General features: G+C 44.4%; 1 protein-coding gene across 2 annotated transcripts in view; it reads left to right on the plus strand.

The window, feature by feature from the left end:
• The window catches only part of PACS1 (phosphofurin acidic cluster sorting protein 1), a 174,954-nt gene that overhangs the window by 123,143 nt on the left and 26,112 nt on the right, over positions 1 to 25,699 (plus strand). For both annotated transcript variants that reach the window (XM_010366432.2, XM_010366431.2), the window contains exons 3-8: positions 14,939 to 15,028; positions 15,683 to 15,808; positions 21,708 to 21,852; positions 22,117 to 22,208; positions 22,292 to 22,372; positions 25,347 to 25,406. In XM_010366432.2, coding sequence (XP_010364734.1) covers positions 14,939 to 15,028; positions 15,683 to 15,808; positions 21,708 to 21,852; positions 22,117 to 22,208; positions 22,292 to 22,372; positions 25,347 to 25,406 — 594 coding nt within the window. The remainder of the gene's footprint in view (positions 1 to 14,938; positions 15,029 to 15,682; positions 15,809 to 21,707; positions 21,853 to 22,116; positions 22,209 to 22,291; positions 22,373 to 25,346; positions 25,407 to 25,699) is intronic.

Consider the following 25,699-nt stretch of genomic DNA (forward strand, 5'->3'; position numbering starts at 1 on the left):
GGCTGAGGCAGGAGAATGGCGTGAAGCCGGGAGGCGGAGCTTGCAGTGATCTGAGATCCAGCCACTGCACTCCAGCCCGGGCGACAGAGCAAGACTCCGTCTCCAAAAAAAAAAGTAAAAACTGGGCATGGTGGCGTATGCCTGCAGTCCCAGCTATTTGGGAGGCTGAGGCAGGAGGATTGCCTAAGCCCAGGAGTTCAAGTTTACCATGAGTTATGATCACACCACTGCACTCCACCCTGGGCAACAGAACGAGACCTTGTCTCTAAAAATAAAAAATAAAAATAAATAAAAAATTCCACAGTTGTCTAGAAAGGCTGTTAAAATGCTCCTCTTTTTTCCAGCTATAGATCACTTTGAGTCTGGATTTTCTGCATATACTCAACCAAACTAGTTTTGCAACACATTGAGTACAAAAATAGGAATGAGAATCTAGTTGTTTTCTATTAAGTCATTCATTGAAAAGATTTACAGAAATGTAAAACTATACCATTTCCCTCATACACTGCTGTTGGGAATGTAAAATAATGCAGCCACTGTGTTGTTTTGTTTTACTTTTGTTTTTATTTTAGGGACAAGGTCTTGCTGTGTTGCCCACACTGCTGTTGGGAATGTAAAATAATGCAGCCACTGTGTTGTTTTGTTTTACTTTTGTTTTTATTTTAGGGACAAGGTCTTGCTGTGTTGCCCAGGCTGGTCTCAAACTCCTGCCCTCAAGCAATCCTCCCGCCTCAACCTCCCAGTGCTGGGATTATAGGCTTGTGCCACCATGCCTGGTTCTCAAAAGAGTAAAGATAGAGTAACCATATCAGAGTAACCATATGACTTAGCAATTCTACTCCTAGGTATGGCCCCAAGAGAAATGAAAACACAAAAAATCTAACATGCAAATGTTCATAACAGAATTATTCACAAGCTATAAAGTAGAAACAATCCAAGTCCATCAGCTGATCAATGGATAAATAAAATGTGGTCTAGTCATATAGCTTCGGAATACTATTTGGCAGTAAAAGAGAATGAAGTATATCCATGCTCCAGATGGATGAACCTTGAAAACATGATGTTAAGTCAAAGAAGCAAGACACAAAAGGCCACATATTGTATGATTCCATTTATATGAAATAGGCAAATCCTTAGGGTCAGAAAGTAGATTGTAGTTGCCAGGGGTTAGGGTGGGAGATGGGCAGACTGGGGAGGGTGATAATTAAAGAATATGAGGTTTCCTTGTTGAATGATGAGAGTGTTCTGGCACTGACTGTGGTGATGGTTGCACAGCTCTAAACATACTGAAAGCCATTGAACTGTACACTTTAAAGGGGTGAATTATATGGTGTTTGAATTATATCCCAGTAAAGCTATGATTTTTAAAAAAAACTGTCTTCTCACTAAATTATTTTTGTTTTGGGAACATATTTTTCATTTTAAAACTTTGCATATAAACACATAATAGGTTTATTGTTAATTTTAAATGGATTAATAAATACTTTAAAATATCTGTTTTGATTCATAATGTGGTGACTATTGATAGATAAACCTACATAAACAAAATATTAATAGATACATCTACATACACAAAAGCTATTTGGGATTCTTTCTAAGTGTAAAAAGGGCCAGGCGCAGTAGCTCATGCCTGTAATCCCAGCACTTCAGGAGGCTGAGGTGGGCAAATCACAAGGTCAGGAGATCGAGACCATCCTGGCTAACATGGTGAAACCCTGTCTCTACTAAAAATACAAAAAATTAGCTGGGCATGGTGGCGGGCGCCTGTAGTCCCAGCTACTTGGGAGGCTGAGGCAGGAGAATGGCATGAACCCAGGAGGCGGAGCTTGCAGTGAGCAGAGATCGTGCCACTGCACTCCAGCCTGGGTGACAGAGCGAGACTGCGTCTCAAAAAAAATAGTGTAAAAGGTCCTGAGGCCAAAAATTTGAGAATTATTATAGTAAAAGGAAAGAAACAATAAACAAACGAGAAAATTATATGTAGGTATTCCTTAAAAATTTTGTTTTATTTTATGAGATGAAGTTTCACTCTTGTTGCCCAGGCTGGAGTGCAATGGCGTGATCACAGCTCACTGTACCCTCCGCCTCCCGGGTTCAAATGATTCACCTGCCTCAGCCTCCCAGGTTGCTGGGATTACAGGCGTGCACCACCACACCTCACTAATTTTTGGATTTTTAGTAGGCATGGGGTTTCACCATGTTGGTCAGGCTGGTCTCAAACTCCTGACCTCAAGTGATCCACCCACCTTGGCCTCCCAAAGCGCTGGAATTACAGGTATGAACCACCGTATCCAGCTACATTCCTTAAAATCTAATCCATTCCTAAAAATATGTTGGATGGCAGAAGCCTATATCTTATTATTTAAATGGGAAAAATAAGAAATACAAAATATCACAACACTGTAATTGTGGTGTGTAAATTACTCATATTTTGAGTAGGAAGACTAAAAGATGAGCCTATCAAAAATAATAACTATGTGCCAGGTGCAGTGGTTCATGCCTATAATCCCAGCTCTTTGGAAGGCTGAGGCAGCTGGGTCACCTGAGGTCAGGAGTTCGAGACCAGCCTGGCCAACATAGTGAAACCCTGTCTCTACAAAAAATACAACATTAGCCAGGCATGGTGGCACATACCTGTAATCCCAGCTACTCAGGAGGCTGAGGCAAGAGAATCGCTTGAACCCATGAGGCAGAGGTTGCAGTGAGCCAAGATGGCACCACTGCACTCCAGCCTTGGCAACAGAGCAAGACTCCATCTCAAAAAAAAAAAAAGAAAGAAAAAAAAAAGAGGGAGGTGGGATGAAGTTGAAGTGTAGAGTTTTTATTGGTTTTCTCTTTGCTTCTTTGTTTTTTGTTTTTGCAATCAGAGTTAAGTTACCATTCAGTTTTTAATAATGGGTTGTAAGATGTTATTTGCAAGCCTCATGGTAACTGCAAATCAAAAAACCCTGTAACAGATACACAAAAAACAAAAAAAATAAAAAGCAAGAAATTAAAACATACCATCCGAGAAAATCACTTTCACAAAAAGAAAGACAAGAAGGAAAGAAGGAAGGAAGACCACAAAACAACGAGAAAACAAATAACAAAATGGCAATAGTAAGTCCTTATCAATAATAACATTGAATATAAATGGACAAAATTCTGCAATCAAAAGACGTGGAGTAGTTGAATGCGTTAGAAAACAAGATCCAGCTGGGCATGGTGGCTCATGCGTGTAATCCCAGCACTTTGGGAGGCCAAGGTGGGCAAATCACAAGGTCAGCATTTGAAGACCAGCCTGGCCAACACAGTGAAACCCCATCTGTACTAAAAATACAAAAAATTAGCTGGATGTGGTGGTGCACGCCTGTAATCCCAGCTACTCGGGAGGCTGAGGCAGGAGAATTGCTCGAATCTGGGAGGCAGAGGTTGCAGTGAACCCAGATTACACCACTGCACTCCAACCCAGGCAACAGTGCAAGACTCTGTCTCAAAAAAACAAAACAAAAGAAGACCCAGCCAGGCACAGTGGCTCATGCCTATAATTCCAGCACTTTGGGAGGCTGAGGCAAAAGTATTGCTTTGAGCCCAGGGGTTTGAGACCAGCTTGGGCAACATAGTGGAACCCTGTGTCTACAAAGAATTTGAAAAATTAGCTGGGTGTAGTGGTAGACCTACTCAGGAGTCTGAGGTAGGAGGATCACTTGAGCTCAGGAGGTTAAGGCTAAAATGAGCTATGATTGTGCCAGTGCACTCCACCTTGGGCAGCAGAGTGAGATGCTGTCTCAGAAAAACAAAAACAAAACATGACCCAAACATCTGTTGCCTACAAGAAACACATTTGACCTGTAAAGACACATAGAGACTAAAAATAAAGGGTTGGAAAAATATGCTCTATGCAAATAGAAACCAAAAAAAAAAAAAAAAAGAGTAGGCATAGCTATACTTACATCAGACAAAATAGATTTCAAGACAAAAATTGTAAAAATTGACAAGGTTGTTATGTAACGATAAAGGGGTCAACTCAGCAAGAGGATATAACAATTGTAAATATATATACACCTAACACTGGAGCACCCAGATATATAAATCAAATATTATTAGAGCTAAAGAGAGTGTTAGACTCTAGTACAACAATAGCTAGAGACTTTAACACCCCACTTTCAGCATTGGACAGATTATCCAGACAAAATAAACTAAGAAACATCACACTTAACTGCTCTGTAGACCAAATGGACCTAATAGATATTTACAGAACATTTCTTCCAATGGCTGCAGAATACACTTTTTTTTTTCCTTAGCACATGGATCATTCTTAAGGATAGTCCATATGTTAGGTCACAAAACAAGTCTTAAAACATTCAAAAAAAAAAAAAGTTGAGGCCAGGCATGGTGACTCACGCCTGTAATCCCAGCACTTTGGGAGGCCAAGGTGGGTGGATCACGAGGTCAAGAGATCAAGATCATCCTGGCCAACATGGTGACACCCCATCTCTCCTAAAAATACAAAAATTAGCTGAGCGTGGTGGCAGGCACCTGTAGTCACAGCTACTCAGGAGGCTGAGGCAGGAGAATTGCTTGAATCCTGGAGGTGGATGTTGCAGTGAGCGGAGATTGTGCCACTGTACTCCAGCCTGGGCAACAGAGCGAGATTCTGTCTCAAAAAAAAAAAAAAGTTGAAATAATATCAAGCATCTTCCCTGACCATAATGGAATAAAACTAGAAATCAATAACAAGGAATTTTGAAAGCAATACACACACATGGAATTAAACCATATGCTCCTAAATGACCAGTGGGTCAATGAATAAATTAAGAAGGAAACTGAAATTTTCTTGAAACAAATGATAATGGAAACATAACATATCAAAACCTATGGGATACATCAAAAGCAGTACCAAGGGGGAAGTTCATAACTATAAAGTGCCTACATCAAAAAAGAAGAAAAACTTCAGATAACCTAATGATGCTTCTTAAAGAACTAGAAAAACAAGAGCAAACCAAACCCCAAATTAGTAGAAGAAAAGAAATAATGAACATCATAGCAGAAATAAATAAATTTGAAAAAAAAAACAACAACTTTTGGGTTTTTGTGTGTGTTTTGTTTTGTTTTGTTTTTGAGATGGAGTCTTGCTGTGTCACCCATGCTGGAGTACAGTGGTGCAATGTCAGCTCATTGCAACTTCTGCCTCCCAGGTTCAAGTGATTCTCCTGCCTCAGCCTCCCGAGTAATTGGGATTACAGGTGTGCACCACCATGACGGCTAATTATTGTATTTTTAGTAGAGACAAGGTTTCACCTTATTTGCCAGGCTGGTCTCAAACTCCCAACCTCAGGTGATCCGCTCGCCTTGGCCTTCAGTGCTGGGATTACAGGCGTGAGCCATCATACCCGGCCAAAGAGTTGTTTTTTGAGAAGACAAAATGGACAAACCTTTAGCCAGACCAACTAAGAAAAAGAGAAGACACAAATAAATCAGAGATGAAAAAAGAGGTGACTGACACTGCAGAAATTCAAAGGATCATTAGTGGCTGCTGTGAGCAACTATATACCAATAAACTGGAAAACCTAGAAGAAATGGATAAATTCCAGGGAAGATACAGCCTACTAAGATTGAACCATGAAAAAATTCAAAACCTGAATAGACCAATAACAACAACAACAACAAAAAATAGCTAGATGCCATCAATGTAGTCTCCCAGCAAAGAAAAGCCCAGGCCTTGTTAGCTTCACTACTGAATGTTACCAAACATTTAAGAAGAACTATTCCAAAACATAGAGAATACTTCCAGACTCAATCTATGAGACCAGTATTACCCTGACACCAAAACCAAAGAAAGTGACAGGGCAGTATCTCTGATTAACATTGATGCAAAAATCTTCAAGGAAATACTAGCAAACAGAGTTCAGCAACACATTAAAAACATCATTCATCATGACCAACTGAGATCCCGGGATGCGCAAGGATGGTTCAGCATACACAAATCAATTAATGTGATACATCATATCAACAGAATGAAGGACAAAACCCATGTGATAATCTCAATTGATGCTGAATGGCTGGGCATTGTGGCTCCCGCCTGTAATCCCAGCACTTTGACAGGCCAAGGTAGATAGATTGCTTGAGGCTAAGAGTTTGAGACCAGCCTGGGCAACATGGCAAAACCTCATCTCTGGTGGGGGGAATGTATATATATGCTTTTTTTTCTGAAAAAGCATTTGGTAAAATTCAACAAGCCTTCATGGTAAAAATCCTCAAAAAATGGGTATGAAAGAAACATACCTCAACATAATAAAAACTCTATGTGACAGACCCATAGCTTGTATCAGACTGAACGGTGAAAAAAACTGAAAGCCTTTCCTTTAAGATCTCGAACAAGACAAGGATCCCCACTTTCACCACTGTTATTCAGTATAATAACTAGAAGTCCTAACTAGAGCAGTCAGGCAAGAGAAAGAAATAAAGGCATCCAGATTGGAAAGGAAGAAGTCAAATTATCCTTGTTTGCAGATGATATGCTCTTATATGTGGAAAAACCTACACTTCACAGAATAACTAGTAGAACTGATAAACAAAATCAGTGAAGTTGCAGGATACGAAATCAGCATACAGAAATCAGTAGTATTTCTATATGTCAACAGTGAACAGTCTGAAAAAGAAATCAAGAAAGTAATCCCATTTACAAGAGCTACAAGTAAAATAGGATACCTAGGAATAAACCAAAGAAGTGAAAGATCTCTATATTAAAAACTGTAAAACATTGATGCAAGAAATTTAAAAGGACACAAAAAGTGGAAAGATATTCCATATTCATGGATTGGAAGAATCGTTATTGTTAAAATGTCCATACCACCCAAAGCAATCTACAGATTCAATGCAATCCCTATCAAAATACCAATGACATTCTTCACAGAAATAGAAAAAAAAATCCTAAAATGTATATGGAACCACAGAAGACCCAGAATAGCCAAAGCCATCCTGAACACAAAGAAGAAACCTAGAGAAATCACATTATCTGACTTCAAATTATACTACAGAACTATAGTAATCAAAACAGCACGGTACTGGCATAAAAACAAACACCTACACTAATGGAAGAGAATAGAGAATCTAGCAATAAATCCATACATCTACAGTGAACTAATTTTCAGCAAAGGTGCCAAGAACATATATTGGGGAAAGGACAATCTCCTCAATAAATGATGCTGGAAAAAGTGGATATCCACATGCAGAGGAATGAAACTAGACTCTTATCTCTCACTATATACAAAAATCAGATAAAAATTGACTGGATACTTAAATCTAATACCTGAAACTATGACACTACTAAAAGAAAACATTTTTCCAACTGCTTTGGCTACTAAAATAATAAAAATAAAAGAAAACATTGGGGCAACTCTCTAGGAAATTGATCTGGGCAGAGATTTCTTGTGTAATACCCAGCACTGGCAACCAAAGCAAAAATGGACATATGGGATCACATCAAGTTAAAAAGCTTCTGGGCCAGGCGCAGTGGCTCATGCTTATAATCCCAGCACTTTGAGAGGCCGACAAGGGATCCCTTGTCCATCTGACAAGGGGTTAATAACCAGAATATATAAGGAGCTCAAACAACTCAGGAAAATATCTAATAATCCTATTAAGAAATGGGCAAATGATCTGAATAGACATCTTTCAAAGGAAGACCTACAAATGATGAACAGGCATATGAAAGGGTGTGCAGCATCATTGATTATCAGAGAAATGCTAATCAAAACTACAATGAAATATCATCTCACCCTGGTTAAAATGGCTTTTATCCAAAAGACAAGTAATAGTAAATGCTGGTGAGGATGTAGAGAAAAGGGAACCCTCATGCACTGTTGGTAAGAATGTAAATTAGTACAGTGAATTTGGAAAATAGTATGGAGGTTCCTCAAAAAACCAAAATAGTCCCATGTAGCACTATTCACAATAGCCAAGATTTGGAAGCACCTAAGTGTCCATCAACAGATAAATTGATAAAGAAAATGGTACATACACACAATGGAGTACTATGCAGCCATAAAAAAGAATGAGGTCCTGTCATTTGCAATAACATGGATGGAACTGGAGGATATTATGTTAAATAAGCCAGGCACAGAAAGACATACTTTGAATGCTCTCACTTACTTCTGGGAGTTAAAAATTAAAGTCATGGAGATAGTCTAATGATGGTTACCACAGGTTTGTATGGGCAGTGGGGCAGTGATGATAGTTAATGGATACAAAAACATAGAATGGGCCGGGCGCGGTGGCTCAAGCCTGTAATCCCAGCACTTTGGGAGGCCGAGACGGGCGGATCACGAGGTCAGGAGATCGAGACCATCTTAGCTAACACGGTGAAACCCCGTCTCTACTAAAAAAATACAAAAAACTAGCCGGGCGAGGTGGTGGGTGCCTGTGGTCCCAGCTACTCGGGAGGCTGAGGCAGGAGAATGGCGTGAACCCGGGAGGCGGAGCTTGCAGTGAGCTGAGATCCGGCCACTGCACTCCAGCCTGGGCGACAGAGCAAGACTCCGTCTCAAAAAAAAAAAAAAAAAACATAGAATGAATAAGATCTGGTATTTGGCCAAGCATGGTGGCTCACGCCTGTAATCCTAGCACTTTGGAAGGCTGAGGTGGGAAGATCCCTTGAGTCCAGTAGTTTGAGACCAGCCTGAGCACTGTAGTGAAACCTCATCTCTATTTATTTATTTATTTATTTATTTATTTATTTATTTATTTATTTATTTTTTGAGACAGAGTCTTGCTCTGTTGCCCAGGCTGGAGTGCAGTGGCACGATCTTGGCTCACTGCAAGCCCTGCCTCCCGGGTTCACACCATTCTCCTGCCTCAGCCTTCTGCGTAGCTAGGACTACAGGTGCCCGCCACCACTCCTGGCTAATTTTTTGTATTTTTTGTAGAGACGGGGTTTCACCATGTTAGCCAAGATGGTTTCGATCTCCTGACCTCCTGATCCGCCCACCTCAGTCTCCCAAAGTGCTGGGATTACAGGCATGAGCCGTCACGCCTGGCCCCATCTCTATTTTTTAAAAACTTTTTTTTTTGAGACGGAGTTTTGCTCTTGTCGCCTAGGCTGCAGTGCAATGGCACAATCTCAGCTCACTGCAACCTCCACCTCCCAGGTTCAAGTGATTCTTCTGCCTCAGCCTCCCAAGTAGCTGGGATTACAGGCATGCACCACCATGCCCAGCTAATTTTTGTATTTTTAGTTAGAGACGGGATTTCACCATGTTGCCCAGGCTGGTCTTGAACTCCTGACCTCAGGTGGTCCACCCGCCTCGGCCTCCCAAAGTGCTGGGATTACAGGCGTGAGCCACCACGCCCAGCCAAAAAAAGTTTTAATTATAAAAATTTTTAAAAATGTTTTAAAGATCTGTGATATTTTATAGTGCAACAGAGCGATTACAGTCAATGTTAATTTATAGTACATTTAAAACTGAAAGTATAATTGGAATATTTGTAACATAAATAAACGATAAATGCTTGAGGTGATGGACCCCATATAACCTGATGTGATTATTACACGTTATATGCCTGATCAAAATGTCTTATGTACCTCATAAATATACCTACTATATACCCATAAAAATTAATTAAAAAATTGAAATGAAAAATAACAGTTTATCTTCAGACATCCAAGAAACCCCAACCAGTTTCCTCAAATATCACTATAATACTCTTTTTTTTTTTTTTTTTTTTTTTTTTGAGACGGAGTCTCGCTCTGTCGCCCAGGCTGGAGTGCAGTGGCGCGATCTCGGCTCACTGCAAGCTCCGCCTCCCGGGGTTACGCCATTCTCCTGCCTCAGCCTCCCGAGTAGCTGGGACTACAGGCGCCCGCCATCTCGCCCGGCTAGTTTTTTGTATTTTTTTTAGTAGAGACGGGGTTTCACCATGTAGACCAGGATGGTCTCGATCTCCTGACCTCGTGATCCACCCGTCTCGGCCTCCCAAAGTGCTGGGATTACAGGCTTGAGCCACCGCGCCCGGCCCACTATAATACTCTTAATTTTTTTTTTTTTTTGAGAATGGGATCTCACTATGTTGCCCAGGCAGCCCTTGTACTCCTGGGCTCAAGCTGTCCTTCCACTTCTGCCTCCTTAAGTGCTGGGATTACAGATGTGAGCCACCACACCCAGCAACAATACTGTTAAACATCTATATGATAAGAATTTTTGGTTTAAATAAAAAGCATTTAAAACACCAGTAACCTGGCTAGTCGTGGTGGTTCGTGCCTATAAATCCCAGCACTTGGGAGGCCAAGGCAGGTGGATTACCTGAGGTCAGCAGTTCAAGATGAGCCTGGGCAACATGGTGAAACCCCATCTCTACTAAAAATATGAAAATTAGCTGGGTGTTGTGGTGCACTCCTGTAGTGCCAGCCATTTGGGAGGCTGAGGCAGGAGAATCACTTGAGCCTGGGAGGCGGAGGTTGCAGTGAGTCAAGACTGTGCCACTGTACCATAGCCTGTGCAACATAGTGAGACTCCGTCTCAGAATAATAGTAATAAAACACCTGTAACCTAATTTTAAAAATATATTAATATTAATGAATATTTTAATGTGCTATAATGTTACTTTAATATTTGGATATAAATGGTTTTGCTTCTGTACTGCAAATGAAGATATACTGTTATATAGATAAACAAATGATACAAAAGTATATTAAAAATAATTTTGAAATTGGACCCTGATTGGTAGTGCCCCAGGCACCTGGAAGAAGCAAATACTGGAACCCATGAAAGCTAAACCCTTGGGGAAGGGTAGGAAAGACGAGGACAGTAGCGCACCATGCTTGAAAGGGCCAGACCTGGCTGTGATCCCGTGACACACTGCACTCTGCATCCTGCTACCTGCACACGCAGATTTCTTCTAGCGAGTTTGAAATTCAGATAGTGAATTTGGGATAGAAATTTTACAGGTATTTAGAGCACATACTTGGGTGGTGAGAGTTCATATAATCGTGTAATGAGGCTACTGCTATTGGAAGGTGATGTCTGATAGTGACAATAAATAAGATAAAGGGGATGGAGAGGGCTGGGGTGGAGGAAGTTAACAGATTCCCTACGGTGGTCACGGTAGACGTGGTTGAGAAGATGACTTTTACCTAAAGACTTTGAGGGAGGTGAGGGCCGTTCAGGTATCTGGAAGAAGAGCCTTCCAGGCAGAGGGAAGAGCCAGGACCAGGCCCTAAGGCCTTCATATTCTATGAATATATGCCCTGAGCCGAGAAATCTGAAAAGAACCCTAAGCACTGATTACTTTTTTCAACTTTTATTTTGGAAAAAATTCAAACATGCAAAAGTAGACAGAGTAGTTTACAATTCCCTCGATCCCCTTTCCAAGCTGTAATGATTATCAACTCATCGCCAGCCTTGTTTCATCTGTGTCCCCATCTGTTTCCCTTCACCAGTGTTATTTTGAGGTAATCCATACATCATAGCATTTCACCCACAAATATTTCAATATGTAATTTTAAAATGTAGGCAGTATTTTTAAACAAAACCACAATACCATTATCACACCTTGGTCAGACACGGTGGCTCATGCCTATAATCCCAGCACTTTGGGAGGCCAAGTTATCTCAAGTGGATAACTTGAGATCAGGAGTTCGAGGCCAGCCTGGCCAACATTATAAAACCTCGTCTCTACTAAAAATACAAAAATTAGCCAGGCGTGATGGTATGCACCTGTAATCCCAGCTACTCAGGAGGCTGAGGCAAGAGAGTCACTTGAACCTGGGAGGTGGAGACTGCAGTGAGCCGAGATCATGCCACTGTACTCCAGCCTACTCAACAGAGCAAGACTCTAAAATAACAAAACAAAAACCTTAATATCACGAAATCAGTGTTCAAATTTCCAGTTGTGGCATGAATCTCATAAATGTGTGGAAAGTCTTGTGGGAGAGAGTGGCTGTCAGTTTTGCTTTTTATAGTTTATTTGATGCATTCGGTCTTCAGCTGCCACTGTAGCGCTCGAGCTTCCAGGAGTCCTGAGGCCCTGGCCTGTGTGTGGGCTGACTGTGCTTCTGCTGTTATTTTATTTTTGTTGTTGTTTTTTGAGACAGGGTTTCACTCTATTGCCCAGGCTAGAGTGCAATGATACGATCTTGGCTTTTTTTTTTTTTTTTTTTTTTTTTTTTTTGAGACGGGAGTCTCACTCTGACCCCCAGGCTGGAGTGCAGTGGCGTGATCTCGGCTCACTGCAAGCTCCGCCTCCTGGGTTCACGCCATTCTCCCGCCTCAGCCTCCAGAGCAGCTGGGACTACAGCCGCCTGCCACTACGCCTGGCTAATTTTTTTTGTATTTTTAGTAGAGACAGGGTTTCACCGTGTTAGCCAGAATGGTCTCGATCTCCTGACCTCGTGATCTGCCCGCCTTGGCCTCCCAAAGTGCTGGGATTATAGGCGTGAGCCACCGCTCCCGGCATGATCTTGGCTTATTGCAACCTCTGCCTTCTAGGCTCAAACGATTCTCCCACTTCAGCTTCCTGAGTAGCTGGGATTACAAGTGCATGCCACCACACCTGGCTAATTTTTGTATTTTTTGTAGAGACGAGGTTTCCCAGTTTTGCTCAGGCTGGTCTCGAACTCCTGGGCTCCCAAAGTGTTGGGATTACAGGCGCCACTGCACCCAGCCTTCTGCTGATTTTATACCCAGCCTTCCCCCTGTGGCCGTTACCCATAGGCAGCATCACTATAGAATGACATAACCATCAGGACTCCATTTTCTTGGTCTCATTTTGACCTCATGAGTGGCCGAGGCATTTTTCCATGTGTGGAATTTTCCCCTAAGGGTCAGCACCACAGCATAGTACCATTTCAACAGAAACAACTCCCAGAGTAATCACAGCTTTGCCGAAGATGAGAGATGAGCAGCTCAAAACTTGTCATCAATTATAAACAGAGATGGGTGTGGGGCTCAAGTCTGTAATCCCAGCACTTTGGGAGGCCATGGCAGGAGGATCGCTTGAGCCCAAGAGTTTAAGACCAGCTTGGGCAATATAGCGACACCCCGTCTCTACAAGTAAAAAATAAAAATAGTAAAAATAGTGTTTCAATGAACAGCTCCTTGTTTACAGATTTTCTTCTTTTTAAAACTCATTCCTGGCCCAGTGTGGTGGCCTGTAATTCTAGCACTTTGGGAGGCTGAAGTGGGAAGATTATTTGAGCTCAGAAGTTAAAGACCAGCCTGGGCAACATAGTGAGACCTCGTCTCTTTTTTATTTAAAAAAAAAGAAAGAAAAAAAAAAACATTCTCTCCAAGGTCATGGGATCAAGGGGGAAAAAAGAAAATAATATATAAAAATCATGCCCTTAAAATTTATTGTTTTGGATTACAATTTTTGAATGGAAATGTTTCTTTTTTGCCAGGCTACTTTCTAAAAGGGTTACTGTAATTTACTTTGCTTCAACAATGAATGAATTTGGAAATCCTACCACATCCTTACCAACTTTGGATGTTGTGGGTTTTTTTTATTATTGGTATTAATTTTAAAACTGCTTATTTTTTTAGACAAATTTATTCAACACCATTTATTTGTGTGCTGGGAATCATATTGAACAAGACATATCTTTGTCTTATGGATCTCGAAGTTTAGTGAGATTCAGTAACTGGCAGTAAGAGGGCTGTCTAACCCAAATATTAGGTTTGGAGTGGGGGAGGTTAAAGAGGAAGTTCTGGAAAAAAAAAAAAAAAAAAAAACTCAGCTGAGACCTGAAAGATGAGTTGGTTACTTGTGTTCAGAAGCCAAAAAAAAAGCATCCAAGAAGAGAAGAAAAGCACACGAAAAGCCCAGAGACAAGAGAGTGTGCCTGGGGAATCAGAGGGAGGATCACTTGAAGTCAGGAGTTCAAGGCCAGCCCGACCAACATGGCAGTAAGAGGGCTGTCTAACCCAAATACTCAGTTTGGAGGGTGGAGAGGTTAAAGAGGAAGTTCCTGGGGAAAAAAAAAAAAAAGGAACGGTGGGCAGGGAGGGTCATACACACCCTGGAGGCTGACACTACCGGCCTCTTCCCCAGGAGTGCTGGGAACTCGCAGGCATTAACAAATCATTTTGCTGTGATAACCCTTTATGCACCCTACAGCATCATACATGTAAAATCAGACTTATGGTAGAGGCTTGATTCAAATAAGTACAGTAAGGATTCATGAAATATTTGGACTGGTAAGAATGTTTGGGCCGGGTGTGGTGACTCACATCTGTAATCCTAGCACTTTGGGAGGCTACAGCGAGCTGATCATCTGAGGTCAGGAGTTCAAGGCCAGCACATGGTGAAACCCTGTCTCTACTAAAAATATAAAAAAAATTAGCCGGGCATTGTGGCAGGCACCTGTAGTCCCAACTACTCAGAAGTCTGAGGCAGGAGAATCGCTTGAACCCAGGAGACAGAGGTTGCAGTGAGCCGAGATTGCACCACTGCAGTCCAGCCTGGGCGACAGAATGAGACTCGTCTCAAAAAAAAATAAAATTTAATTTTTTTTTTTTTTTTTTAAAGAATGCTTGTAGAGTTTAGAAGTTGTTTGCAAACATAGTATTTCTTTTGGTCTGATTTTTGGTGACACAGCTTTGACAGATTTTTTTTTTCTTTTTATTATTAATATTATTTGAGACAGGGTCTTGCTCTGTCACCCAGGCTGGAGTGTAGTGGCAGGGTCATGACTCACTGCAGGCTCGAACTCCCAGGCTCGAGTGATCCTCACATCTCAGCCTCCTGAGTAGCTGGGACTACAGGCATGTGTACCCCCACCCAGACAAATTTTTTATTTTTTGTAGAAACAGGAGTCTCACTATGTTGCCCCAGGCTAGTCTCCTGGGGCAACTGCTTTGATTCCTGAATCAAAGCAGTCCTTCTGCCTCAGCCTCCCAAACTGCTGGGATTACTGGCATGAGCCACTGCACCTGGCCAAACAGACTTTTCGTCTCGGTTTCAGGGTTCAAAAAGAATTCTTCGCTCCAACGAGATCGTCCTTCCAGCTAGTGGACTGGTGGAAACAGAGCTCCAATTAACCTTCTCCCTTCAGGTGAGACTCTCCTAATCTTAGGCCCCTAAGATGCTATATCCTGGCTAGTCCCCAGACAGTCCGCTAACCCAGAGACCCCATTCCCCAACTTGGGTGGGAATGAATAAAAGTCACCTGGAGGTTTATGGCTGGCCTGGAGAGCCAAAGCAACCCCTTAGCCATCCACGGTAAGGTGTGGAAACCTGGGTAGGCACCATGGCTCCTTCCCTTCCTCTGCCTTGGCTAACAATTGTTAGCCATCTGCTACACCCCATCACCTCTCCTTAGTGATCCTCGCACCCCCCGTGGACCATGCCACCCTCAGCCTCCACATCGGGTTCTCCGTCCTTCCCCTCTACTCCTTATCCCTCCTAGTCGGTGTCCCTCTCATCGTAATTCCAGTAATTCCATGCCCAAATTGAAACACACGGAGAAAACACCTGATAAAGTGGCAAGGAAAGGGTGGGTGTGGGCCCCAGGGCCGTGGCGTGGAAGCCAGGCACCAAGCTGAATCAGCTCCACCAGCAGCAACTTCATGGCTCTCCTTTCAACCCTGATTGTCACCTTTTACAGACAGGAAGAATTGAAGCACAGAAAGATTATGTGTCCTTTAGAACCCCTCAAGGACCCAGCTGCCCATTAACCATCCTTGACTCTGTGTTTTATATTTCATAGTACCCTCATTTCCTTAAGCGAGATGCCAACAAGCTGCAGATCATGCTGCAACGGAGAAAACGTTACAAGAATCGGACCATCTTGGGCTATAAGACCTTGGCCGTGGGACTCATCAACATGGCAGAGGTGAGAGGAACACAGTCTCCAGACTTTTGGCCTTTGAGTCACAGAGCCCACGGGAGATACCAGCCCAGCCATTTGAGCCTTCCAGATGATTTTCCCAGCCTGCTGGCTAGGTGCTTAATTCTGTTTTACAAGTTAATTATTTGTTGGAAATTCAGAATATACTTGTTTTTATCAAGTACTTTTCCTTCATGAAAAGTTTTAACTTTTAAAAAGGTAAAGCTCAAAAAATTACATAAAATTTCAAACTTTCAGAAAAGTTACAAGAATAGTGCAAAGAATTCCCATATGTGGATTCATCCAAGTTCTTTATCATATTACCATATTTCTTATTCTCTCCTCATAGACATATTGTTAGGTATTATTTTCTGAGCCATCTGAGAGTAAGTTGCAGGCACGATGCCCCATTACACATTAATACTGCACCATGTTAACTTCCTTAACATGAGAATACTCTGCTGTCTAAACTCCCTGCCACCATCGAGATCAGGACACTAACATTGAGATAAGATTGCCGTCTAACTCACAGTCCCTGTTCCGATTGTGCTGAGTGTCTCAGTGATCCATCCCCTTTATGGGTCTGGGATTGATCTAGGATTACGTGCCACATGTCACTGTGTCCTTCGTCCCCTTCAGTCTGCAGCAGCCCCTAGGTTTTGCTTACCTTTCATGACCTTGACATTTTTTTTTTTTTTTTGAAACGGAGTCTCGCTCTGTCGCCCCGACTGGAGTGCAGTGACCAGATCTCAGCTCACTGCAAGCTCCGCCTCCCGGGTTTACGGCATTTTCCTGCCTCAGCCTCCAAGTAGCTGGGACTACAGGCGCCCGCCACCTCGCCCGGCTAGTTTTTTGTATTTTTTAGTAGAGACGGGGTTTCACCGTGTTAGCCAGGATGGTCTCGATCTCCTGACCTTGTGATCCACCCATCTCGGCCTCCCAAAGTGCTGGGATTACAGGCTTGAGCCACCGCGCCCGGCCGACCTTGACATTTTTTAAGCGCACAGGCTGGTTACTTTCTTGAATACTCCTCAGTCCAGGTTCGCCTGATGTTGCCTTAAGATTAGATTCCAGCCGGGCGCGGTGGCTCAAGCCTGTAATCCCAGCACTTTGGGAGGCCGAGGCGGGCGGATCACAAGGTCAGGAGATCGAGACCATCCTGGCTAACACGGTGAAACCCCGTCTCTACTAAAAAGTACAAAAAACTAGCCGGGCGAGGTGGTGGGCGCCTGTAGTCCCAGCTACTGGGGAGGCTGAGGCAGGAGAATGGCGTGAACCCGGGAGGCGGAGCTTGCAGTGAGCTGAGATCCGGCCACTGCACTCCAGCTTGGGCGACAGAGCGAGACTCCGTCTCAAAAAAAAAAAAAAAAAAGATTAGATTCCATCTGTGTGTTTCTGGCAGCATTACCACAGAAGTGTTCTGTTCTCAGTGCAGCTTAGGCAGCACCTGATGTCAGTTGGTTCCTTTCCTGGGGATATTAACTTTTAATTTTTTTTTTTATTTTTACTTTTTTTTTTTTGAGACGGAGTCTCATTCTGTCACCAGGCTGGAGTGCAGTGGCATGATCTCAGCTCACTGTAACCTCCACCTCCTGGGTTCAAGTGATTCTCCTACCTTAGCCTCCCGAGTAGCTGGAACTACAAGCGTGCACCACCATGCCCAGCTAATTTTTTTTTTTTTTTTTTTGTATTTTTAGTAGAGACTGGGTTTCACATGTTGGCCAGGATGGTCTCAATCTCCTGACCTTGTGATCCGCCTGCCTTGGCCTCCCAAAGTCCTGAGATTACAGGTGTAAGCCACCGCGCCCAGCCTTTACTTTCTTTCTTTCTTTTTTTTTTTTTTTTTAAGAGACAAGGTCTTGCTCTGTTGTCCAGGCTGGTCTCGAACTCCTAGGCTCAAGCAGTCCTCCCTCCTTGGCCTCCCAAAGTGCTGGGATTACAGGCATGAGCCTCCACACCTGGCCTGATATTATCACTTGGTTAACATGGAGTCTGCAGGGTTTTTCCACCACAAAATTAATTAATAAGCATTTTTACTTACTGGAAAAAAATATTTTATGGGGAGATAAATATATTATGGGGAGAAAAAGATAGGTAACTATCTTTTTCCTTATCACATTTCCACCTACTAGTTTTAGCATCTATTCATGATTCTTGCCTTAATTGGTCATCACTATACTTTGATGCTTACCAGACAGTGAATTTCTAATCCCACCATTCCTTACATATTTATTAATTGGCTTTTTTTTTTTTTTTTTTTTTTTTTTGTATTTTTTAGTAGAGACGGGGTTTCACCATGTTAGCCAGGATGGTCTCGATCTCCTGACCTCGTGATCCACCCGTCTCGGCCTCCCAAAGTGCTGGGATTACAGGCTTGAGCCACTGCGCCCGGCCAGCCTTTTTTTTTCTCTTTTTTTCCCCGAATGGGATTCTCACTTCATCACCCAGGCTTGAGTGCACTGGCACAATCTCTGCTCACTGCAAACTCCACCTCCCGGGTTCCAGCGATTCTCCTGCCTCAGCCTCCAGAGTACCTGGGATTACAGTGGCCCGCCACCAGGCCCAGCTAACTTTTTTGTATTTTTAGTAGAGACGAGGTTTCACCATGTTGTCCAGGCTGGTCTTGAACTCCTGGCCTCAAGTGATCCGCCTGCCTTGGCCTCCCAAACTGCTGGGATTACAGGCGTGAGCCACTGCTCCCAGCCTCATTAATTGACTTTGTGTAATAAGATAGTGCTTTTCCTTTGCTCTCATTTATTTGTGTCAGTTATGGACCTCGGATTCCTGTTTTATTTGATGGGGCTGAATCTGCTACTATCATTTTTTTATTTTGATGCACAGACTTGTCAGGTTTGGCCCGTGGGAGCCCCTTCATGCCGGCTTCAAGTCCTTTGTACTGTGTCTCATCATTCTTTACATCCTACCATACTTTCTGGTACAAAACATTTCAGGCTCATCTTGTACTTTCCCTGACCCAGCCCCAGAATGAGCAGATTGTCCAAGGAGCCCTGATTCTTTTCAGTGGAGAATGGTGTTCAGAAACCAAGATCTGGGTACCAGGAGTGCCCATGTCCCCAGCTTGGTGTCATCAACTCCCACTGAGCAGACAGAGGTGAGAGAGATCTGTCTGTGTGCACACATGTGCTCGTGTCTACACACACATCACAGCTCCTTTCAGGTCTAGGTCCAGATCTGTGTAACCATGAGCACGCATCGGTAATTTCAGTTCCAACCCAATGGCTTTTTATAGCTTTTCTTTCTCCATATTTCTGATTCCCTTTTGGAATGGTAAGAAGTCAGGCTGTGATTATTCTCAATACATGTACTCACTGGTGAAGCTCCCTGTGTGCCAGGCAGTTCCTCTCAGCCCTAATGGGAAGAAGAAAGCAGCCACTAATCTGTTTTGAAAATTATTTCTGTACTTTAATAAATTAAATAGGAACAATTTTGTGCCTATGATAGAAAATTTAAGATAGTCCCAGCCTGTCTTTCTGTCCTGCTCAGTCAGTGTGGAGACAGGGGGCAGTGAATTCCCACCAGCACCCCCTGCCCCTGCGACGCCAGGCTCTGCCATTCCCTGTTGACTGGGCTCCTTTTCCTTATTGCCAGTGACAGGCGACCACCACCTGTAGGCCTGGCCTCACCCAGACTCAAGTGCAAGTTTCTCTGTAAAGGACTTACACTAAAATTAGTCCTAAAGATTAGCAACCATTTATTTCATTCCCTCCCGCCCTCCCTCCCTCCCTTCATTCCTTCCTTTTTCTTCCTTTTTCTTCCTTTCTTTCCTTTCCCTCCCTCTCTCCCTCGCTCACCTGCTCTCTCCTCTCTCTCTCTTTCTTTCTTTTTCTTTCTCTTTCTTTCTTTTTCTTTCTTTCTTTCTTTCTTTCTTTCTTTCTTTCTTTCTTTCTTTCTTTCTTTCTTTCTTTCTTCTTTCTTTCTTTTTTCTTTCTTTCTTTTTTTCTTTCTTTCTTCCTTTCCTTTCCTTTCCTTCTTTCTTTTCTTTCTCTGTCTCTCTCCCTTTCTTCCTTTCTTCTTTCTTTTTCTTTTCTTTCTTCCTTTTTTTCTTTTCTTTTTTTTTTTTTTTTTTTTTTTGAGATAAGAGTCTCACTCTGTCACCCAGGCTAGAATGCAATGGTGCAATCACAGCTCACTATAGCCTCGACCTCCTGGGCTCAGGTGATTGTCCAACCTCAGCCTCCTGAGTAGCTGCAACTACAGGCATGCGCTACCACACCAAGCTGATTTTTTTATTTTTAGTAGAGACAGGGTTTCACCATGTTGCCCAGGCTGGTCTGAAAATCCTGGACTCAAGCAATCTGCCCACCTCAGCCTCCCAAAGTGCTGGGATTGCAGGAACAGACTACTGTGCCTGGCTGAGCAACCATTTTCTATATTTTATTTTATTTTATTTTTTTTTTTTTTTTATTTTATTTTTTTTTGAGGCGGAGTCTCCCTCTGTCGCCCAGACTGGAGTGCAGTGGCCAGATCTCAGCTCACTGCAAGCTCCGCCTCCCGGGTTTACGCCATTCTCCTGCCTCAGCCTCCCGAGTAGCTGGGGACTACAGGCGCCCGCCACCTCGCCCGGCTAGTTTTTGTATTTTTAGTAGAGACGGGGTTTCACCGTGTTAGCCAGGATGGTCTCGATCTCCTGACCTCGTGATCCGCCCGTCTCGGCCTCCCAAAGTGCTGGGATTACAGGCTTGAGCCACCGCGCCCGGCCTTTATTTTATTTTATTATTAATTTTTTTTAGATGGAGTGTTGCTCTGTCGCCCGGACTGGAGTGCAATGGCATGATCACGACTCACTGCAACCTCTGCCTCCTGGGTTCAAGCGATTGTCCTGCCTCACCCTTCCGAGTAGCTGGGACTACAGGCACCTGCCACCATGCCTGGCTAATTTTTTGTATTTTTAGTACAGACGAGGTTTCACCATATTAGCCAGGATGATCTCGATCTCCTGACATTGTGATCCGCCCGCCTTGGCCTCCCAAAGTGCTGGGATTACAGGCGTGAGCCATCGCGCCCGGCCCGAGCAAGCATTTTCAATCGTGATTGTTATCTTTAAGCACATGGCCCTGACCAGCACTTCTGGGGATAATTTTAAAGCTAAGACCTTAGGCCAAGTGCAGTGGCTCATGCCTGTAATCCCAGCACTTTGGGAGGCCAAGGCAGGAGAATTGCTTGAGCCCAGGAGTTCGAGGTCAGCCTGTACAACATAGTGAGACCCCATCTCTACATAAAATTTAAAAATTAGTTGGGCATGGTGGTGTGTGCCTGTGGTCTCAGCTACTGAGGCTGAGGCGGGAGGATCACTTGAGCCTGGGAGGTCGAGACTGTAGTGAGCTGTGATCACACTACTGCATGCCAGCCTGAGTGACAGAGTGAGACCTTGTCTTTAATAATAATAAAAAACAGGCTGGGTGCAGTGGCTTATACCTGTAATCCCAGCACTTGGGAGGCCGAGGTGGGCAGATCATGAGGTCAGGAGTTTGAGACCAGCCTGGCCAACATGGTGAAACCCTGTCTCTACTAAAGATGCAAAAAAATATTAGCTGAGCATGGTGACAGATGCCTATAATCCCAGCTACTTGGGAGCCTGAGGCAGGAGAATTACTTGAACCTGGGAGGCAGAGGTTGCAGTGAGCCAAGATTGTGCCACTGCACTCCAACCCGGGTGACAGTGAGAGGCTCTGTCTCAAAAAAAAAAAAAATAATAATAATAATAATAATAATAATAATAAAAGTAAGACCATGAAGCAGTAGGACAGTAGACACAGATTTGAAAGTGAGGAAGAAAATGTATCAGCAGAATGCTATTGCTGCGGGGGGGCTTGTGCGTTCCTTGGCTGCGTTTCTCCAGGTGCCTCTGTAGTAACATGCCTCCACCACCTCCCCTCGCTCCTAGGTGATGCAGCATCCTAATGAAGGCGCACTGGTGCTTGGCCTACACAGCAACGTGAAGGATGTGTCTGTGCCTGTGGCAGAAATAAAGATCTACTCTCTGTCCAGCCAGCCCATCGACCATGAAGGAATCAAATCCAAGCTCTCTGGTAAGATGCATGTAGCGTCTGGAGACCCTACAGCCCATCCTGGGAAAGCTGAACAAGACAGTGCCTGAAAGCTGAGCAAGACAGGAAATATTCCTGGGCAAGAGACCTTTAGAGACCCCTGGAAGTAAAATGTGGCTTTGGCCGTGCCCTCCCTTCCACCCTGGCTGTGTTTCCCCCAAAGAGAACCATTGATTCCAGCCCATCGAAGTCTCTTGGGCTAGATCTTCCCATTGCAAGATTATCTTACTCAGGTGTCTGTTGCAGATCGTTCTCCTGATATTGACAATTATTCTGAGGAAGAGGAAGAGAGTTTCTCATCAGAACAGGAAGGCAGCGATGATCCATTGCATGGGCAGGTAACTTTCCATGGTCCCTCACGTGGAGCATCCAAGAAACTCCTGGGGTTTCCCACCCTCATTCTGTCCCCGTACCCACTTAGGACTTGTTCTATGAAGACGAAGATCTCCGGAAAGTAAAGAAGACCCGGAGGAAACTAACCTCAACCTCTGCCATCACAAGGGTGAGCCTCAAAGGTCTGGGGAGTGGTTGGCTAAGATTTTCAGTCTGGGGGTAGGTTGGCAGCAGCATATTCAGGCCTAGAAGAGGCTTCTTAAAATATATCAACACAGGGTCATCCCGTCAATGATTCCGATGCACACTGTGTATCCTCACCACCACCCAATTAGACTCACTGTTGTTGGGAACCACCATTACTGATAAGAGTGTTATATCCTTCATGTTATTGTTGGATAGAAAAAAGGAGGAGAACCCTTCTTTTAGAATTCAGAACAGATAGTGGTCCGTCAGGGAACAGACCGCCTCCCACACACTCCAGTGGCTGCTTCATGTCACATGCTGTCCTCTGCAGGGAGAAGGCCAGCTCCCTCTAGGAGTTGTTTTAATCATGTGCTGAACTTATGCAGAGATAATAGGCCAGTCGTGGGGTGCTCCTGTGACCGGGCTTGCTAAGCTTTAATTACATCAGGTATTGTTCCTGCCTTAACGGATCCATAACCTTGGAGACCAGGTGCCTTTTGAGACTTTTCCTCCTTAAGAGTTCCGCAAGAGTCACTGTTTTGATGACATTTTAGTCCTGGACTGAGAAGCTAAAAACCTGAATTCCTAGGTGGTCTTTTAACAGATTCTGGAGTACCTGCATGAAGTGTGAGAGGGCCAGAAGTGCTGGGAACATTTCCGAAGGGGAATTCACAGCTCCATTTCCCCAGAGGCATCCTGATTCTCCCCAGTGCAGAGCTAGCCTAGGGACCAACCCCCCTGAGAGCTGAGATGCCTGCCCCTTCAGGGATGAGAGGAGGCCAGATGCTGTCACCTCTCCCATCACACTGAGGTGTCACTGGACTTCAAGTAAATCTGCAAGACTGTGAACTGGATTTCCCATCCAGTCAGCAACTAGGGAGCGGGAGGACTGTTTCCTTGTCCTCAGGTATCCATATCTTGATTGGTGCTCCAGATGGTCCCCATAAGGTGTGTCACCAGTGCCCCAAATGCTTGACCTCCATTGCACTCTGGAAATAGGGAGTGACTGTAGGATCTCTCTGTAGTCAGCCCCTGCTGCTGAGTCTTTCTTTTTCCTGCTCTGTAACCAGAAAGTGGCCCTATTTTCTTCCCTACAGGTGCCCCCAGAGCTTAATAAGTCACCTCATCCTACGTGGGGTCTCCTTGGCATGACCCTGGCACTTGACTGGAATTCATGCTCCTGCTAATGTTCACTCCTCCAGAAGTGTTTTTTTTTTTTTTTTTTTTAAGCTGCAGGCACTTTCTAGTTCTACCCCCGAGACTTAGTGACCTCCCTTAGTGCCTGTTTCCTCTGTGCATGCGCATTCTTCTCTCTCACCAAGAACACAGATGTACTTGACTTTCTCTGAACATGTCTCATGCTGCTCTGTCACTGGGAGCTCGACTTTTTTTTCTCTGCTGTGAAGGCCCTTTCTCCCCTTTCTTTGAAGATTTATCGGTCTCGCAAGTTCATTGTTTTCATCCCCAGGCAGCAAGTCTGTCATTCAGGCAGGAAGTACATATGACCACAAGCTAAGCATCATGCCCAGAGACAGATAAGGCCCAGTCCATGCCATCAAGTGCACAGCGTCTAGTGACACCACACATTTCAACAAATAATTACAGCCTAGTAGGACAGGTGCCAAAAGACATAGCTTTGCAATGACACCAGGGGACTGTGGCCACCTGTCCCAGAAGTGCCAGGACAGCTTTCCAGATGAGATGCTGAGAGAGGTTTTTTAAAATAAAACTTCACCAAGCGGATTTGGGCAAAATTTTTATTCAAGGCAGAAGATACCCTATATAAAGGCCCAGGACAGTGCGGTGGCTCACGCCTGTAATCCCAGCACTTTGGGAAGCCGAGGCAGGCCCATCACGAGGTCAGGAGGTCGAGACCATCCTAGCCGCCATGGTGAAACCCCGTCCCTACTAAAAGTACAAAAATTAGCTGGGTGTGGTGGCGTGTGCCTGTAATCCTGGCTACTCAGGAGGCTGAGGCAGGAGAGTCGATTGAACCAGGGAGGCAGAGGTTGCAGTGAGCCAAGATCACCCCACTGCACTCCAGCCTGACAACAGAGCAAAACTCCATCTCAAAAAAAAAAAAAAAAAAAAGGCTCAGTACAACAGCATGCAGTTTTTCCCAGGAACTCGAAGCAGTGAGTTTCCACTTGACTATGGGGTGTGAAGGGTCAAATAGAGAGATAAGGTTAGAAACAGGCAGACCCGGGCTTTGGACACTTACAGGCCTGACCGCTGAGCTCTGTTCAAGTAGTGGAGGCCAGTGAAGACTTCTAGTGGGAGGGTAGCATGAGCAGGTTTGCACGCGGAAGGACCACTGTGGGCTGTGGAGGGAACAAGACCAGAAACAGGCGGGCGGGGCATGAGATGTCAGCTGAAGGCTATTGCTGTGATCCCAGAGAGTCGAGGAGAAAGGCCTGAATGGAAACAGTCGTGTCACAGATGGAAAAGGGAGGATCCATGGTAGCCAGAATGGGCCTGTGGGGAGAACGGGAGGGAGAGACTCCAGGCGTAGATGTGGGTTCAAGTGTGTTGGCGACATCAGTAAGAGGATCAGAGTGCAAGGAGAAGACACTGCGTTCCACCGTGGAGCTGGTAAGGCTGAGGTGCCCATGCTGTGCATGCGCAGGTGGGAGTCAGCAGTGGGCACTGTGGATCTGAAGGGCAAGCGAAAGAGATGAGCTGGAGACCCACATTTGGGAGGTGTTGGGGCACAGTGGGGCGAAGGACCTGGGGATAGACATTCCTTCTCCCCACAGCTGCACCCAAGGCCCAGGAGCCACACTGGAATTCGGCCTGTCTTCCTGAAAGGCTTTGAATGCCAAGGGCAGAGACCAAGTCCTCCAGTCTTCGTGTCCTCCCATAGCTCATCATGAAAGTGGGCTCTGGTGGGTGTTTGTTCACTTGAACTGACCCCAAGTGGACGTTGCTGAGAACTATCATGTGATTTGTCCCTACAGCAACCTAACATCAAACAGAAGTTTGTGGCCCTCCTGAAGCGGTTTAAAGTTTCAGATGAGGTACGGCCCCTTACTCCCAAGGTTAATGGTGAGTTGAGTTCCCCGGGTTTCACCCAGCATCCCTGGTGTACACTCTGTATTGCTACTGAGAGTCAGGATTCCGGGATTAATATTCCTGCTCCCCGTGGCCTGCCTGGTAGAGCCCTAAGGAAGAGGGTGGCTAAGAAGGACTTAAACGAGCAGAGGAGAGAAAGAGGCTATGCACACAACGCAGGGCAGCACAGCTACGCCCAACACTTGGTGATGCCCAAGCCTCTGGTGTGCGATACAGGGACAGACCTGGCGGGTGCTGC

The sequence above is a fragment of the Rhinopithecus roxellana genome, chromosome 15 (genome assembly GCF_007565055.1).
Source record: "Rhinopithecus roxellana isolate Shanxi Qingling chromosome 15, ASM756505v1, whole genome shotgun sequence".
Taxonomy (NCBI): domain Eukaryota; kingdom Metazoa; phylum Chordata; class Mammalia; order Primates; family Cercopithecidae; genus Rhinopithecus; species Rhinopithecus roxellana.